This window comes from Cephus cinctus, unplaced genomic scaffold, assembly GCF_000341935.2.
Source record: "Cephus cinctus unplaced genomic scaffold, Ccin1 Ccin1_scaffold0690, whole genome shotgun sequence".
NCBI lineage: Eukaryota > Metazoa > Arthropoda > Insecta > Hymenoptera > Cephidae > Cephus > Cephus cinctus.
In genome coordinates this window covers 1,152,811-1,171,342 of record NW_014333313.1, presented here as the reverse complement: position 1 = coordinate 1,171,342, position 18,532 = coordinate 1,152,811, and the positions used below count along the sequence as shown (strand labels likewise).

At 37.8% G+C, this 18,532-nt stretch overlaps 1 protein-coding gene across 30 annotated transcripts in view; it reads left to right on the top strand.

Moving 5' to 3' along the window:
- Positions 1-18,532, top strand: part of LOC107269835 (twitchin) — a 58,190-nt gene that overhangs the window by 10,405 nt on the left and 29,253 nt on the right. For 4 of the 30 annotated variants that reach the window (XM_025087214.1, XM_025087207.1, XM_025087208.1 and 1 more), the window contains 31 exons: positions 30-247; positions 340-745; positions 838-1,010; positions 1,095-1,268; positions 1,342-1,421; positions 1,518-1,683; positions 2,004-2,204; positions 2,443-2,547; positions 2,857-2,904; positions 3,484-3,531; positions 4,255-4,308; positions 4,377-4,421; positions 4,523-4,564; positions 4,676-4,741; positions 4,835-4,891; positions 4,969-5,019; positions 5,167-5,235; positions 5,614-5,670; positions 5,751-5,807; positions 5,960-6,016; positions 6,211-6,255; positions 6,349-6,390; positions 6,622-6,777; positions 7,898-8,083; positions 8,166-8,180; positions 8,742-8,921; positions 11,545-11,583; positions 12,263-12,304; positions 13,822-13,969; positions 14,044-14,280; positions 14,356-14,492. In XM_025087214.1, the coding sequence (XP_024942982.1) occupies positions 30-247; positions 340-745; positions 838-1,010; positions 1,095-1,268; positions 1,342-1,421; positions 1,518-1,683; positions 2,004-2,204; positions 2,443-2,547; positions 2,857-2,904; positions 3,484-3,531; positions 4,255-4,308; positions 4,377-4,421; positions 4,523-4,564; positions 4,676-4,741; positions 4,835-4,891; positions 4,969-5,019; positions 5,167-5,235; positions 5,614-5,670; positions 5,751-5,807; positions 5,960-6,016; positions 6,211-6,255; positions 6,349-6,390; positions 6,622-6,777; positions 7,898-8,083; positions 8,166-8,180; positions 8,742-8,921; positions 11,545-11,583; positions 12,263-12,304; positions 13,822-13,969; positions 14,044-14,280; positions 14,356-14,492 (3,401 nt within the window). Of the gene's footprint in view, positions 1-23; positions 248-339; positions 746-837; positions 1,011-1,094; positions 1,269-1,341; positions 1,422-1,517; positions 1,684-2,003; positions 2,205-2,442; positions 2,548-2,856; positions 2,905-3,483; positions 3,532-4,254; positions 4,309-4,376; positions 4,422-4,522; positions 4,565-4,675; positions 4,742-4,834; positions 4,892-4,968; positions 5,020-5,166; positions 5,236-5,613; positions 5,671-5,750; positions 5,808-5,959; positions 6,017-6,210; positions 6,256-6,348; positions 6,391-6,621; positions 6,778-7,897; positions 8,084-8,165; positions 8,181-8,741; positions 8,922-10,164; positions 10,210-11,544; positions 11,584-12,262; positions 12,305-13,821; positions 13,970-14,043; positions 14,281-14,355; positions 14,493-18,532 lie in introns of all 30 variants that reach the window. The other 26 variants (XM_025087227.1, XM_025087228.1, XM_025087210.1 and 23 more) reach the window with 24 other exon arrangements.

Genomic DNA, 18,532 nt, shown 5'->3' with positions numbered 1-18,532 from the left:
TACTAATTGTGGATCGTTCCAAGGTGCAGATGACGGCGCAGGATTCGCACCATCTTTCATCGAGAAGCCGCGTATAATACCAAACGACAGTGGCACTCTGATTACTATGAAGTGCAAGTGCAAGGCTAAACCAAAGCCCGACGTCACATGGTTCCGTGGTACCACGGTCGTCAAACAGTCCTCGAAGATCACTATCAAGACGAGCGATATTGAGGAGGACATATACGAACTTATCCTTGAAATTAAGGTCAGTTCAGTGAGATTCTGCTGATGAAAATTTTAAAGAAAGATTATTTTGTCTGTGTATGATGGACCTAAATGATGCTTTATGATTTCTAGGATCCGTCAGGCCCCGACGGTGGCACCTATCGGTGTCACGTGAAAAACGAATATGGCGAAAGCAACGCCAACTTGAACCTCAACATCGAGGCCGAACCCGAGCCCGAAGGAGATGGACCCACGTTCGTGGATAAACCACGAATTCAGTCTGAAAATCAGGGCAAGCTCGTCATCATGGATTGCAGGGTCAAAGCTGCACCCAAGCCCGATATTGTTTGGACTCGTGCAGGTCAGGTCGTTAAGGAGTCGTCAAGGATATCCATCAGCATCACCAAGGAGAAGGAGGATATTTATTACATCAAATTGACTTTGAGTGACCCTGGAGCAGAAGATTCTGGTCTCTATAAGTGCAACATCAAGAATAACTTGGGAGAGCTCAATGCTAATCTTACTCTCAATGTTGAAAGTCAGTATCAATTTATATTGTTCTAACTTCTGATTTTTATTGAATCCTCATAAGGACGATTGTACTCACGATGAGATACTCTTGGTTTTCAGTTGTACCTGTCATCAAGGAGAAACCTAAGGTCATCAAAGTCGTAAAGAAGAAGACTGTGATCGTAGAGTGCCACGTGCTCTCTAAGTTCGCACCAGACTGTACTTGGTATAAGGAAACCAAGGCCGTTAAGGAGGACAGTCGACACACTGTTCACGTTGAGAAGGTCAAGGAGGTCGGTATTGCAAGAAATTAATTAACATAATTTTAAGAAGTAACAAAGATAACAGAAAGTTCACAAGGGCGAATTTATTCGTAGGGTGAGTTTGCGGTGAAGCTGGAGATCGAGCAAGTATCGGTTGCCGATAAAGGTCAATATAAGCTGGTGGCAAGGAACGAGAAAGGAGAGGCTACCTCTCAGGTGGTGGAGATCACTGAGATACCGGATGATGGGGGCGAGAAGCCTAAATTCGCTTCCGGTCTTAAGTCGATCGTTAGTATTTTTCCTTGATATCTATATAAATTTTTTCTCCATGTTTCGAAATTTCATAAGTTGCTATTTTTAGACCGTGGAGGAAGGCAAATCCGTCGAGTTTCTGGCCAGCCTTTCTCAACAGGATAGGAAGGTCACCGTAACATGGTACAAGTAAGTGTTAATAAATGAATACAAATTACTGAAAATCTTTTCGAAACAATGTGTTTTCAATTTTCATTCGATATCGACGTTATATTTATATTGTAGAAATTCGACGGTGATCAAGTCCTCCAAGGATGTGAAGATAACCTTCAATGGAACAGATATGAGGCTCAGCATCTCGTCTGTGACAAAGGAGTTTGTTGGATCTTACAAGGTCGTCGTCAGCAACGAGTTCGGCAAGGATGAATCGTCGGCCGAACTTATTATTAAGGTAATTCTTGCACAGTTTATGAAATGGTTAACTATATTTCTGAAAATCGTCATTGCGTGTACAATCATTTTCAAAGTTCATTATCGTTACATTCTTCAAGTAATATCGAGTTGCAAATTGATTGCCCTTTTGTATTACATCAATGTATGTTTGCCCCAAAGAAAACACGTTTGTTCAAATGTTTCTGCTACTGTTGCCACAATAACCAATTTTGTTTCTTCAAATTTTATCCCTTTGAACACTACCTGTATTGAACCTATGAAATTATCGATATCCAAATTCCATGTTAAATGTCGCATGCCCCCGTCACCCCATTACAGAAAAAGGAGGAGAAGAAGAAGGAGGAAGAGGAGGAGAAAGAGGAAAAGAAGAAGGTGGAGGAGAAGAAAAAGATTGAAGAAGAGAAGAAGAAGGTTGAAGAAGAGAAGAAGAAGGTTGAAGAAGAGAAGAAGAAGGTTGAAGAACAGAAGAAGAAGGTTGAAGAAGAGAAGAAGAAGGTAGAAGAAAAGAAGGAGGAGAAGGTAAAAAAGTCACTGACCTTTCCAATACGACTAATAGTCATTCATCTTACTCGCGTCTCCACTTCTCTAATTATTTATCAACTTTTTCTTAATTATCATTTGTAATTAATTTTATCCGATGCATGAAGTAATTAATATTTAACAAGATGGTTGCCTTTAAAGAAATAGAAATTTATCGATTCCATATTAATGAGGAGTTGAAGACACGCTTGAAAATTTTTCTCGTCTTATCACTCAGATTCTGAGCGACGAAGAGGATGAGGAACCGGTGAGTGTAGTAGAGTCCAGTACCGCGGAACCTATCGTCGAAGAACCAGAATCAGAACCCGTTTCTCAGGTCGAGGTACACATGGGCAACACGAAGTTACACACATTTTTGTCTTTGTTTTTTGCTCGCTGGAGTTGGGCAACACTTTTTTGTCTCAACATTTTTACCTTTTTTTTTTTGGTTGCCTATCCTCGCCAGAGCTTAGGAAATTTTGAATTTTATTATATCTTGCACGTTGTGAGCTTCTGGCGATGACGGCTATATGTACCAAAGCTTCATTCGAAATCAGCTTAATTTTGTTATTTTCTTCTGTTTTTTTTTTGTATGTACAATGGAAGCACACATTATACATAACTGTGACCTTCTCGTATTTCTATTTTTAAGGATATACCGGCTTTGCAAGCAAACGGTATCGACAAACCAGTTTCAAAGGTAACACACACACCACATTTTTTTTGAATTTTTTAAGTGCGAAGAATGGCACTCAGTCACACAGAACACTTACACTTTTTTTATGACCTTTGACCTCGATGTGAACATTTAGATGTTACTGTTGATATGAACTTTTTAAGATTATTTTTCTTCTCTTTTGTGTTTAATTCACTTTAGCTTTGCGTACAATCTATTATCGTTGTATATTGCTGACTGTTATTTGTTTTGATCCGTGGTTATGATCTTCCACAGATAAATTATTATTTTCAATATATCATAGCAGAGCATTTTTAAAGTACTTAACTTCTGAATCGACAAAGAGAACTTAACTGTGCTGCTTCTTTTCATGCCTATTTTTAAACAACAGATATCGTGAGAATGCCTGTAGTAAGATTTATGATAAGAGTTTTATGATTTCAAAGGAATTTATATTTACTCATTTTTACTAAATCAATGTATATCAATTTCTGTTTTACGAAAATTGTTCATTGATATTATTAAGATGCGTTATAAATTTTGTCATATAATTTATATATAGTTTCGTACAATTGATTAATTTTGTATTTTATTTTATTTCAGAAACCAGAGCCAAAGGTGAGTGAAATCTATCGAACAAGAAGTTATTCGGTAAAGTATTTGATGATATTTCCAAAGGACGCTTCACGCTTCTTTTTTTTTATTCTATGAATCTTTTAATTGATATGTTATTAAGAGAATTCAAAAAAAGATTCATATAATTTACAAATCGCTTAGCCTTTAATTCTATACTGATAATATGAAAGCTTTTAAATGCTTTTGAGCGGGATTGAGAAGTAGAATTATGCTGCGTGTCTTTTGGGGATGCTTAATTTAACATGAATACGAATGTAACTCTTATTATTTAATTAGGTTATGTTTATTTTGCCTTTATCTTATTTCCTTACTGCGCAACGTCTTAATGTGCCTATTTATTTTCAGCTTGCCCATGGTCTGCTCATTTCCTTCTACTTTTTATCTTTAGCTTGTTTTCATTCGCTTTCATGTCGTATCATTCAAACGTCAATTTACATTTTCCGTTACGAAAGAAGTCTGAAAAATTCTTCACAAACATTCCAAACTTGTTATATCACTGCAGAAGCTGGGTTCCAATTTGCCTGCAAACTTCTATGAAATATCCAGTCCCTTAAATGTTTCCCCATTATACGTTTTCCAATTATTATTTGTCTATTCGTCCTATGAGGCATACGCTGCATGTTTTATGTTGTTCAAATTTGATTGTGTGAGTTCTTGTTTTCAATGTAATTTCTTTCTGCGTTTTTTTATTGCAAACATTTATATTACGACTGACGAAATATTTGTGGATATATACAGAAGGAAGAAGTCAACAATGTCGAAAAGATAGAGGAGGAGAGAAAATCTATCAAGGTAAGATTTTCGAAAATATATGCATATTCTGCTTAACAATGATTTTCATCAATATATTTTATTTGTAGAAGAAGGTAGAGAAGAAGGAGGAAGAAAAGAAAGAGCCTGAAAAGGTAAATAACTTGTTATCCATAATTATGTTTAATTTTCAAGTCAATTCAATAATTTAATGTGTTTCCTTTAATGTTGCTTATAACAACGTTTATTGTATCAGGTGAAGAAGATCATCAAGAAGAAGGAGCCTGAATCTAAGGAGGTAAAAATTGTTCTCATTTTACAGGATATAATCCTGTATTTTTATATTTTTCAAGAGATGAAAATTGTTCACAAATAGATTTCAAACTTATTCAACCTGTTCTTATTATAGGCTTCTCGCGAAACCACACCTAAGCCAGAGAAGACGATAGCCAACCGCAAACAATCTGTCACTAGAGTAAGTTTAATAAAAAATATTTTTTTTAATAATCTTAAAAATAAATTACGACCCGATGCGACATATACTGTTTTGATATTAACTAACGTGCAGGTCGAGGAGCTTAGAACTGAAAGTCGTCGCAGCTCTCTTGTCACTACACAGGAACAGGTAATTTTTTTTATAAAGAAAAATAAATCCAAAATACAACATTCTAAAACCTCTATATACTTTCCCCATACACACAGATTACACAAGATGGTACAAAATCACCAGAGCGTCGCACCTCTGTGCATAAGGTACATGAACACACAAGCCAATTACAGACATTTTGAAAAGAAACACATGAATCATCCTTTGACATTCAAATATTCCAATATTATGATTATATTATCTATTTTAAGACGTCGTGGACTCACTAAAAATTTTATTTAAACATTGTTCAGGTGGATGAAGAAGTGAAGACAGAAAGCCGTCGATCATCCATCGTGCAAAAGAAGTCTACCGTTGAAAAGGTTTGTGGCTTATATCTATTCTTTTTTTTGTTTATGTGGTGAGTAAAGGTTTTTTGAACAACATTATTTATGTCAGACTTTTGTTAATGGCAGTCCTATTTATATAACTGATGACAGTGATAGATTTTATGTGAATAATAAGCATAATGTTTTGGAACGAGTTACTTGTACAAAACTTGAAGCTTTCGTAGATAAACCTCAAGATGTTAGGATACAGAAAACACAATTACCTTGACACACGAATTACGTTTTGTTTTTTCGATAGTAACATTTTAATAATGATAAACTAGCGTTGTAACTTAATAGGAATTTTTATTTTTAAACGGGATAATTGATTTTTCTTTTATACCCATCAAATATTTTTGATCGTTATTTTAGAAAGAGGAACCTGCCCCTAAACCTAAAACAACTCTTGGTAAACCAGAAGAACCCAAGGTACACGAAACACTTACAATACAGTTAAAATTTCATCGGTTTAATGAACATCTTAGAAAATCTGTATTTACAAATTTTAGAAAGAGGAACCAGTTCCGAAATCTAAAGACACTCTTGGTAAACCGGAAGCACCCAAGGTACACAAAAAACCGTTACATTCACTAAAATACTACTATCTCACAAAGCACAATACAGTTACACTATTTATGTCTAATTATGCTGTATTATTGTTATTTACCACAATCTGCATGGGATGTGATCTAATCACACTCGGATTCCTAATTTATAGAAGGATGAACCCACTCCAAAATCCAAGGCTACACTTGGCAAACCTGAAGAGCCCAAGGTACACAAAACAAAATACACTTACACTATTATTGTAACTTATTACATTTTTCATTTATTATTGCCAACAAGTGCAGTTACACTATACACCATTGCCTTTTAAATATAAAGATAGTTGACTGTATTTTGGCTGCATCCTAATTGCATACAGTGTAAGTATGTTACATTAATATGTACGTTTTTATTTTCTTGCAGAAAGAGGAGGAGACGAAGAAATTCGGTCTTAAGGCAGGCACAAAGGTATTATCTTTAGCGATAGCATAATATTGAAAATTTTTAAATGTCTTTCATCTCTATATTAATGTATAAAATGAATTTTCTCTTTTTTTTCAGATTGAGGAGGAAAAGAAGGCGCTCAACAAGGTCGAACTTAAGGTGAGCCAATATGATCTGTTTTTGTTAAGTAAGATTTTACTAATTAACATCAAGTGGCTGTCTGTGTTACATAGAATTGTTGTTAATCATTAGATTTATTCATAGGAATATCATTACTTCCTAATTGAAATTGAACGGTTCGCGCTTCAGTATCGGACATGCCACAAGAGTCTAGTTTAATAAAATTGTTAGATCAAGATGATTTAGAATAATGAGAATATATTAATGTAGCCGCAGGAAAGTGAGCCAGAGGCCAAACCGAAACTACGTAGACCACCGAAAATGGAGATAAAAAACGAACCCTTCCAATCGATCCAGCTCAAACCCGTTGCCAAGAAAACAAAACAGCCTCAGCAGGCTGAAAATGGCACGGTTGTTGAGCTTAAGGTATTCCTGACAATGAGAAAGAAAATGATCCGCCGTCATCTTTCTCATCCTCTATGCTCAAAAAAGCTGTCCATTTTTTTACTCTTTTTTCTTTCTTACTATTCACTTTTGCTCCGATGGACACTGTCATAGTCTTCTTAATATTTTTCTATCGTCTTTCTTGACTTATTCAAATCTTTCTTCTTATCTATTCTATTTCTTTCGTTTATTATTTATCATTGCCTTCTCATGTTTTCTTTCACTTTTCTTTCTTCTCGATCTTCTTCCAATTTCATATTCTGATTCATCGTAGAATAATTTATAACTCATCGATCACACAATTCATCCAGTATCTTTATTTTAATTATTTTTCTAATCACTTACCATTCCTTTTCCTTTTCTCTTTTAACTTATCACCTTTTCTCTGGTCTACTTCTACATTCTATATTATACTATTCTATACTATTCTAATTTGCTGATGTGTTAACGAACGTCAGAAATTCAAGAGGATTTCAGACACCTTTATTCTCATCTAATTCGACTTTTCTTTTTACTTTCTGTTTCTCTAACTTTCTCTGTAGAACTAGTGCACAGTCTTAATGTACATACGTGTTTATTTCTTTGTTTTTGTTGCTAAACTATGTCTCTGTATGGTTCTACCATTATAATAAGGCGCATATGTAACATATACTCTGTCTTCAAAACATTCTCTAGCATTTACTTTATCTTCGCAGCTGCTGTTCTTCTCTATAGTTATGACACTATTCGAATACACTGTATAACGATTCTTGCTAACGATATACTTCATCAGGCCACTAAAAACTGCTGGGGACATGTACAACATCTATATCTATTTGTTATCTTGTTATATGTGAACTCTACAGAAGCTCAATATCTGAACAATTGCTGTTACATGTATAGACTTACATCACTATCAATATATTACACGTACTTTACATTCACTCTATGCCCATTCTATTTGTACATTTCAATGCTAGGACGCTACGACTATTCTTCTTATTCTTCTACTTGTAACAAGCTGGAGAATCAACGGCATTACTAAGCTCAGCCTTTGCAGTAACAGCTGTCTGCCAATATCAATCAGTTAATAGAGTACACTAACAAATGAAATTTTCTACAGAAAACCGAAAAGGGCGAGAAGCTCGAGGCTAAGAAGATGAAAAGTTCTAAGGCCGCCAAAGAAAGCAGCTATGAGCTTCCAGAAATTCCAGACTACGAAAGAGCCGTCCTGGAGAAGCCTCAGGAGTTCGACTTTGGCGATCATGTACCTCGCGACAAGACCAAACTCGACAGACCCGCCGCTCAGGTAAGGAATCGTCGAAGCATTTATAAAATAGATAGAGCACTGACGTAATTTCTTCTTTCATAATCCTTCCTGGGACCTGCAGAAGTTTGACTCGAAGGTGAGTCCATAGTTATTCAATTTTTCTTTGCTATTAATGTTTCCTCGCAATCGCTGCCTAATCCTCTGCTTCAGACATGCAACGCGTGGACATGTAATTGGCGTCCAATCCTCGGCTTCGCAACGCTTCTTTAAAGAGAAACCGGCCGATTAGTCAGATAAACGTGTCCACGGTTGAGATATTACACTCATATTCCTGGCCAGTCATGGATATAATCGCTGTTCCAAATCTTGAGGCCATTTGGCAAACGATGAATGCTCCTCATACAGAAACTATTTTCGCGAGGTGGCCGTTTTCATATTACGAAAACGTCCCGCTATTCTTGGGAATAGTTTGCGCGAGGCGTTCGACTAACGAGAGTAAAGATTCGGCTGAGTGCTGCGCGAAGTACGCTTTACCTCTCTTGTCGAGATTCGCACTGATTCTGCAAACGAGGTCGGTGACTCTTGCTTCAGTTTCTTTTTTCACACTAATTTCGCTCTGCCATCGCTTCCATCGCCTTGCTTCGCTTTGGAATTCTTTTAACCGAGCCCATCTTTACATTGAATCTCGATTTCGCAGCCGAAGCTACCAGAGATCAAAGCACCGGAAGCACCGAAGATCGAAGTCATCAAAGACGCCACACCCGCCGGTAGTAGGAAAGGTTCTCTCGCTCCAGGAAGCGGAAGTAACAGCCGAAGAGGCTCCCTCATTCCGCCAGAGGAATTGGGTCGTAGACCCAGCTTGCTCATCAGTGACGAGGTATGTTACGTAGACACGGATGACCCTCGCAGGTATATTGACTGCCAGGTCGACTGGGTTCTTTTCACTGCCTGGAAGATGCTCATTCGAATCCACCACTTCCAGGTGTTCGATCGTCACCCTTACCAAGCACTGAATCGACCCCGGTAGTCCTTGTTTTTTTATACATACGGTATTTAAAAATAGAACTAGACCTTAGAAAGAATTTATAGAAGTCTTTATCGTGACCCCAGTGATTTGCAGTTTGGTTTCGTAGTCAGTGAACGGATATAGTGAATTGCCCATTTGTGGTGCTCTCTTGACTTGAGAGTATTTCCCTTTGTTTTTTTTTTTCCCACCCCTTAGATCTTAGTCAGTGTCACAGAGATATTTGAAATGTTGAAATTAGAATAGAGCCCGTCGTAGCACGGCCCAGCTTCTGCCCTGTATGCACCCTACACCCTGTGACATTTATAAAGCAACCCCTATCTTGCGTCCAACGTCAAAAAGATCCCTACACTCTGACCCATGACCTCCTCAGACCTGACGACATATTCATTCGTTTAATTCCTCACCACTGTACATCGCGTACGCGGAACATCAACACGTAGAATTTTAATTGTACCAAAGTATTAGCAATGAATCTCCAATATTAACTGACCATTCTTTCAGGCTCTAGGTCGATGACTATCATGGGTCTAGCTACTGATGATAACAGATATTCCTAGTCATTTACGTTTTTCAGATTATTCTACAGATCTCTCCTGTTGCAGAATGTGCCAAAGGCGTAGCCAACTTGTAACGAAGGACCACGCGTGACATTAACCGACTTTTGCGATCTCGCTTATATCAGAAAACTTGTCTTTGGAGAAAAATCTATTTGGGACTATTAATAAGATGAATTTACATATTTATAGAGTCCACTAGATGACGATTTTGGCAACGCTTATTCCTCGGTCTAATAATTCCGTATGTTAATGTTATTGCAGCTTTGTCCTTGGTTACTTGGAATATTTTAGCTAGGTACTTAAATGATTCTCAATGACAGCACTTAAAGTGTCCTTGTTTATAAGTCTCACTATATTTAATATAACCTCGATCGCGTAACGACACATTTACACGCTTTAAGACAAATATTATACGTACAAAAAATTCATCCATACATGTACATACACATTTCATAGAGTATGAAATAGTTATTGATCGCGTAACAAGACACGCACGTTGTAATAGACTTTCTTGTACATAACGGCTTGGTCCATAGGAGAATAGGAAGCTGCGACCTGGTGAGATGGTGGATGACCGCAAGGTGAGAATGACAATGAAGATAGGAATGTCTCGTCTATGCAACTTGCGGCTAGAATTTGCTATCAATATTTCATTAATCTATTATCACACTTGACATTTCACACGATCATAGAGGACATTTGGACAGGGAGAAGAAGAATCGTCTTACGAAAGTTCCTTCATTGTTTTTTCAATCAAACGATAACGGATATAGGAAACAATTTCTTGAGCTAAGTAGAGAAGGTCATGCTTTAGTCAGACGCCGTTCTCCCTGTCTGACTCTATTTTGCTGTACACTACTTCATCTACTCACTACAGACTCAGCGCTGTTATCATTGAGCCAATACGTCTTGTTTTTGAACTTATCGGATGATATTTTTAGAGAATGGATTTTTGAAATTTTTAAATGTATTTGAACCGACGTACGAGCTCCTTGGTACTCGCTAGGGTTGCTACACTTGCGCAACTCAAAGTTATTTAACACGACTATAAGTGGCAAGTTTTTTTTTTTTACATTTCTTGCCAGTTACTTGACAGCGAGGTGAATTTCTAAAATTCGAATGATTGATTTATTTGCAATAATCATAGCGATTCGCCTCGTGGTTATTAATTATTCAATCATTCAGTTTCCTTCATAAACATTAATAATATACAAGCAGTTACGGCGCACGTATGAAGTTGCATGCCGAGTCTGCATGCCGAAATCCCGTAATTGCTCTCTACGAATTCAATTAAAGATAATTCAGTGTGTACGAAGCTGTAAGTAATGTGCGTAAAGTTTGAAGAAAAAAATTGATTTTTAAACGAATTCGAAGAGAGGAATTAAACGGACGGTAACTCCATCACGATTGGTTAGATTGATAACTGATAATCGTGATAACTAATTTGTAAGGGCAGGATATGTACTCGTATAATTGCACTGTCGAACGGTATTGTTGTTGCGAGCACCAGAAAATCGTCTACCCTATAAACACTGCCACCCCTGTGTGACTGTCTATCCTTAAATCCAAAAATTCAAAATCCCATTCGCTCGACTCACGGACGAGTCATTGAATCATTTTAAAATAATTTCCGATTCATATGACAATATTATACAAGTCTCGTTTCCTCCCATAGAGGCGCATATTCGTTATTGCTTTAAGATAAAAAGGATCGTGTTGATCGTCAAGCGATCGCGTACGATTTTTGAATTTTTTCTCTCACTGCCACAAGAGCGGAGTGATTGGCTGCCAGACCTTAAGAATATGGAAAATTCGTATTTATTAAAAGTGAAATGCCCATGTCGATTATTTGCGAGAGAAATGAGAGTATTGAAAAACATAAGAAAGCTGACGCTCGTCTCTGTGATTTTGTGCAGGTGGGAAAATTACGGCCCGGCGAGGTGTTAGACGCCAAGGTGAGATTTGTGTTCGCTATAACACAAAGCTTACCTGACAAAAAATCATTATCTGCTACTTTTCTTCTACCCTATTTGCGTTCATTTTCACAGTTTACTTTTTTCCACATGATTTTACTTATTTTTTTTGGCCTCTCAATTAATATAATCATCCATCTTTCATTCGAGTCCCCTTTAATGTATTTTATTCTTGCTGTACTATTTTTTTTTCTTCATCTCTCTTTTTTTCTTGCCACTGCCTCTCTTCTATTTTCGCTCTCACTGATTTTAATTATCGAATTTATCTCACACGAAGCATTTATTACAAAAAAACACGTGGCCTAGTCAACGTGCGACAATGACGTTGTTGCGATACGTCATCGTTCAAACGTTCGACCGCTTAGCAATCATTAATAAGAACCATAATCAGTTCCATTCCAAAAGACGAAATCCATGACCACGACGTGAACGAAATACACTGATAATAATAATTATATTATTTTTAGCTAATATTTTTTGGAGCTGCTGCTGCTGCTGCTGTCGATTCCATCTCCATTATATCCAGTAACGTCGTCAGGGTTTAATCAATTATTCCATGCCATGGTTACTTTATAATGCCAATAAATTCCAGTTAATCGTCCCAATTGAACCTTGACAACACTTTACCTCTATCATTTTATTTTCTTTTTTTGACAAACAGATTAAATCCAGCCGCCCTGGCGAACTACAGTCTGAGAAGCAGGTTAGCCACTGTACACATCTTTTCCGATTGTTTTCTGTGTACAGCGTGTTTAGTTAGCAAAAGATAATTCATTACGTGTATATATAGAACATTCATGTAAATACATCGCGTGTACATAGTACCTTCGTGCTCACACATATATCTATCCAAATAGTTTTACACGTAGAATCATTCGATCCTCATACCGATTCGATGCACGACGTTATTTGAAATATGGATGAAATTCACTGAGATGAAAAATGACCAACGTCATTTTATCCAGTGTTTCCTTCGTCTTCTTTAAAATTCTGTCTCGTATCGATAGGCCATGTATATACATTCCTAAGACATCTTGTAAATAATCCTAGAAACAGAGTAGAAGTAACACAAAAACTGTATAGGATCTTTGGATATCGGCTTAAATCTGTTAATTATATGTTATAATTATTTTTCGTTCCCTGTAAAGGGGATCGTCATGTAAATAGAAAATCTGTACCTGTAAATAATCCTGAGCACGTAGAATAGTCTGACATTTGATTGATCGACGTGTACAAAACGGCCATCTTGAAAGCTGTAAACTGCGCAGTACGTGAATAACGTATACATCCTCTTTTCAGATGTCCGCGACTCACACTTCTTGGTAACACTACATAACTACTTTCAGATATGAACCTCTCTTCCTCGTGGTAACGCAACAAACTGGAATAATTTATAGTTTAGCTCGTGCAGAGTAGTCGAGTAGTCGTTTATATCGTCACAAAAACCTCTTCGTCCTTATCCACCATGAATCAGCTTGCGCTACCTAACAACGCCATTATACATTTCTTTATTGATATTCGTACAATCAATTTTCCACTATACGTGTTCATTGTCATATGTTACGTTTCCTTTATGACGACTATCATAAACCATATACCCCACATGTATATATAAATATATCCTCAGACAACATTAAAACATAACCTTTATCAATACACCAGATACACAAACTCCAGGACGTTATCTCTATCCTGTGTCTCCTATTGTCTTTATAACATGTCCTGTATGTTTCCTAACACTCTATGTTTCAAGGGACTTCTTCGCAAAGCTCGCGATCGATTTTAATCGAATCGGAAGATCCTTCGATAAGTCGCTCAGTCGATTCTGTCATTCCGTTCTGTAGAGAATGACGGAACGACGGAATCGGACCGGCCAAACCTGAATATCTGCTGAATAGTACGTGCTAACTGCACGCCGAGCCTACTAATTTGTGTCTAACTGTTTGGTTTGATAATCGGTGCTAATTTAGTAACCCTCAAACACTAGTAAACCGTTACTAAACTCATTTCAAATGATAATCTCGAGTGAACGATGCGATATGTTGGATTACATTAAAACGACGGTTCTTTATTTCGAAGAATTCGACATAGAGGTTAACATGAATTGGTAAGTCTGGCTGAGATAGTCCAGGTAGGTGATTATAAGGGTCGTTGAGATCGTTCACTTCGAGATTTTTTGAAATTCCCGGAGAGGGGTTCTTGAACGTTTATTCTTCACAGCGGCGTCGTCCCAGCGCGGACGTCAGGAGACCCAGCGTGGCGGACTTGGAAAATAAAATCAACCAGCCCAGCACACCTCTTCGCGATGTCGGACCAGGTGGACCACCTCAAATTGTCGATGTGCAGGAGACTTACACCGCCGTGGAAGGTACTTTAACTAGCTAATGTTAAATATCAGATAGTCTTGTCGTAGACTCAAGATTGTTTTTAAATTTTCGTCAGATTCTACGGCTTACCTCACCGTCGCCGTTGAGGGTAATCCTGCACCAACCTTCAAGTTCTACAAGGGTATTACCGAAATCATTGAGGGAGGTAGGTTCAAGTTCCTCACGGACTCGGAGACCAACACGATCACCCTCTGTATGAGGAAGACGAAACCCAACGACGAGGGTACCTACAAGATCGTCGTGAGCAACATCCATGGCGAAGACTCTGCCGAGATGCAGCTTTACGTGTCTGGTAAGAATCTTATAAGGCAAAGCATTGTAAATGCGAATCAACGTTTTCCTATAACAATTTAATATTCCTAAATAGATGCCAGCGGTATGGACTTCAGGGCTATGCTGAAGAAGAGGAAGTACCAAAAGTGGGCAAGGGAGGATGCCGATCAGGAGAAGGTGGACCTGAAGGAGGTGGAGAAACCCATGCCAGCTCTGAAGAAAGTCGAGAAGGTACGTGATTCATGGTATTCTTTGACATCTAGGTGACAATATAGCTGACGCGATTTCTCGATATTCGAGAGATTTTCAAATAGTCTGTTCGGGAACGTGAAGTGACGACAGGTAAAATGAAAAAAGTTCGCTCGTTTTCACGATCGACCTTTATAAACATTGTCTTGGTTGTGATAATCGTTGCACCTTGTGTACGTGATTCGATGTATGTAAATATGTATATTTTGTATATGCTGTATATAGAGCGATGTAATATGTGGATGAGATACGCACGTGACTAACATGGCCGCGATGAGAACCGCGGCACGTCCTACATATTTTCAACAGGTGTATCGATCTACCGACGTAACGACGTAACGTCTCGTTCTCACAGGAGAGACCAGATGATCCGAGAAAAGTAATGACATCGTATTTTTTAAACAAAATTTCTAAATTTTTCGCTAGCTCGTCAACAGCTTAGTCTGGTTCGGTTCAGTCAGCGACTAACAGAGAGTTCAGGCCTGTGTCTGGTCACTTCGGAAGTATCGTTAGGCTTGCAAGTTTCGTGGGTCCTTACTCGACGACGATTAACCTGAAGATCATCGTCGGGTAACTTCGCGCACCTTTAGCATGAGATCTCTTCGTAGCCGCTGATAGACTCAGAAGGATTCGAGACCGGCTGGTACCAGGATGAAGATGAAATAGTGATCGTGGCTGACGGAGAGGAGATCTGTCGAGTATCCCTAGACAAGAAAGAGCAGGCCAACTGGAGCTGGCTAAAGGTTTCAAACAACCCCAACTTAAAGTCAACAGATAAATACAACGCCCTCTACAATTTTCTCGAATTCATTATGAGATATTGAGTTATACGAAATAAGTCATTATCGTCAGCCATGCTTTGGTATTTGGAAACGGGATGATTTTGTGATTTACACGTGTCATTTAAATTATCGGTGTCCCTCGTGACTTCGTGGAAATTGCAGAGAGGCTTATGAAAGATTTAAAAAATCATTATACTAATTAATCATCCCAAAAACTCTCCGCAGAGTCCTTCGACTTTATTGCGACAAATCGAAGCTTATTGGTACATAGTCTTATTGAACAATCACGAGCCCTTATCGGGACATTTTTAAAGCGACGAGCTACATAACGATGAGTCTCCATGACGTGCCCTACTGTCGCAATTGAATTCTCAATTTCGTAGCTTCACAGTCTGTTTCTACTGTTCATATTTTTCGCCTTTTTTTTTGACATCTATCTAGATCTCTATCAAGTATCTCGATCAGAATCGCGATGATCGCAAACTCTTCTGAGCTTGAGACAAGACGTTACGTATGATTGGCCAGTGTGCATATCGTGTTTCATATGGGTTTTGCTCCTTGTCAATACAGTGTCCTAATTACACGTGGTCCTTCTGTTTTGGCTCGTGTTACGTGTTTACGTTTATTGTGCCGTCTCGTTACTAAGCGTCATTGAGTTGCAGTGCGATGTGAGCTTTTTGAGCTTTTATTTGCCTCTCGATCATACAAGCCTGAACAACACGTACAACCTCGAGATTCGGGGACATACCGATCTACCCACCTAAGGCGACCGGGGGTGTATTTATAAGAATTAAGGCCGTTTCGTATGTCAGCGACAGAATGAGATATCCTAAATTTTACAATTATTAAAATTCAAATATTCTGACGCTTGTCTACGTATCCGCCTTGTTATTTTTATTATTTTCTTTAATTAAGAACGAAAGTGACAGTTGATGTGATAGAGAAATTCACGAAGACGAAAGGAAGGAAAATAGTCTTGTGGATACGGACGACTTTACGGTGCCGATATCCCATTGGGACTTTCATCTCAGATCACTATCAGGATTCTACTTTGGGAGGATCTTCGCGTTTCTTGGCTGCTTTGATACTCCATTAATAGACAGTGCACTGGATCGGTGGGATGCAGGTTTTTATATACTTGTGGCATATTACGATATGTATAGGTAGACTGTTCGTACTCTATTTGAATAATTTTTCTTTTTTCTATACTTTTTTTTTAAATTTTTTATTCCTTTGTTCTCGTTTAAATTCACGCCCGTTATATCAGGAGAGCATTAGGTAATATTATAATCTGTACCCATTGTCAAATAATTATCTCAACATTCGTAACGTAGACAAAGAAAACTCGAGTCCTCGTGATAATTGGACTTTTAGAAATTCTAACAGAATCTTCGCGATCATTCGTATCTTTATTTCTTTCTATTCTGGGCCATCGATGGAGGCTCATCTTCAGTAGCGGAAGTAAATATTTTTTACCCGTGACCTTTGACCTACTCCCGAACGGCATGAGCTCGGTGAGACATATGTACGAATTTTTATTGTCACCGTGTAGAATTTCAACTGCATTGGATTGCGCTTCGTTGCAGCGCATTGCAGTAAACCGTTATAAAATTATGGTAGGTTCGTTATTTTTTTTGTTACTTTCTTCATTTCGTTTAATGTCAATTCTTAACTTCTTTTTTTTTCAACTTTCATAAAATTCACGCGCTCCTGTCGTACTATCCGAATCCGTTAATCCGTCACTAATCAAAGCTACTCGTTATCATTTTATCATTTTGTACATTCGTACTTACAGATAATGCTTCGCTTGAATTTCAATAGTGTACGGACGGCCAGACGGATGGCTCGGTCTTATTAATTTTTTTTTTTTTTTTTTTAAATTGAAAAGTCAATTTCGAAAGTAATAAAATATGAAAATTTATTTGGAAAATTTTCGAAGCTGATAATTTTTTTTTTTTGAACTTTATTTCTCTCGAATCGGGCGGAAAAGACTGAGTCCTTCGATAGCTCTGACATCCGCGCCTAAACGTAGTTGACCCAATACATTTCGTAGTACCTTTACATTGAACAGTTATCAGTAGGCTATGTACGCTTAGTAATTAGTAGTGTCCTCAGTAAGTTAACATTAATAATCATAATTATCAATTGGCCAAGAATTCCTATCAAAAATCGCCCATCCGTTTCGCTCTTCAGTAATCAATCGATACCGAGTCGAAAATAAAAAAAAAAATAAGCTAGGCACTCACGCATATATGCCTACATGTGTCTAACGCTTGTATATAAATACGTATATATGCTGAGTGCTCGTAAATAAAGAAATATTAAAAAAGCAAGCATTACCTATAAGTAAAAAAAAGAAAAAAAGCGATTCGCAGTAAAAATTCAAACTCGTCCTACCGGGTTGACCATTGCGAAAGTGTCGTTGAAAAAAAGTAAAGAAAAAGAAAAATGAAAAAAAAATTTATCGAATCGACGAATTATCTTCTATCTCTTAACGACACTCTCCACTAAGAATAAATTTCTTTGGCGATGGCGGTTCGGTAGGAACGAGCCCTTAAAAACGGGGACTTGAGTTCCCACCTAACCTGTTATGTGTGTGTCGGGCATGTAGGACGTCTTCGACATCCAGCGTAAGCCGAGTTTGCAGGAGCTAATTGACGACTGGCCCAAGCTATTGGTCCGTCCCAAAGAGAAGGTTCGATTTAAAATCAGATTAGAATTCGTTCGATTCAAGCCTAAGCAGAAGCAGCCTTTGTATCCCAATGTCCAAATGTCAGATTGAAGATTTCTGAAAACCCAATGCCCAGACGTATCCAAAAAATGTTGTTTTTGGATCCTGATAAATAATTTCCAAATCGCATATGCACCTCATGCTGATATCTCAAGCGTGCCAGTGGCATTCAGCAATCCAGGAAAGACTCCTTATCTAACACGGATAATAAACGACATGACTAAAGTATATTAAATAGAAAGGAAAAAAAAGAAAAAAATATCCTTCGAGGAAATCAGTCTGATGAAAAAGCCACCATATGAAACGATAAGTGATGGGCTGATGCAAGTATCGTCGCTGACGAGAAAGAGGGAAAGAGTATGCAATGCAAATGCCCAATATGTCAATTTCTAATCTTACCATGTCAAAGTCTGTTTTTTTTTGTACTAATTTTTGTTTACATATTTGTATACGGATTTAATGACGCTTCCAGCACTGTTGCCTTGTTGCTTTTGTTGTTCTGTTGCTTT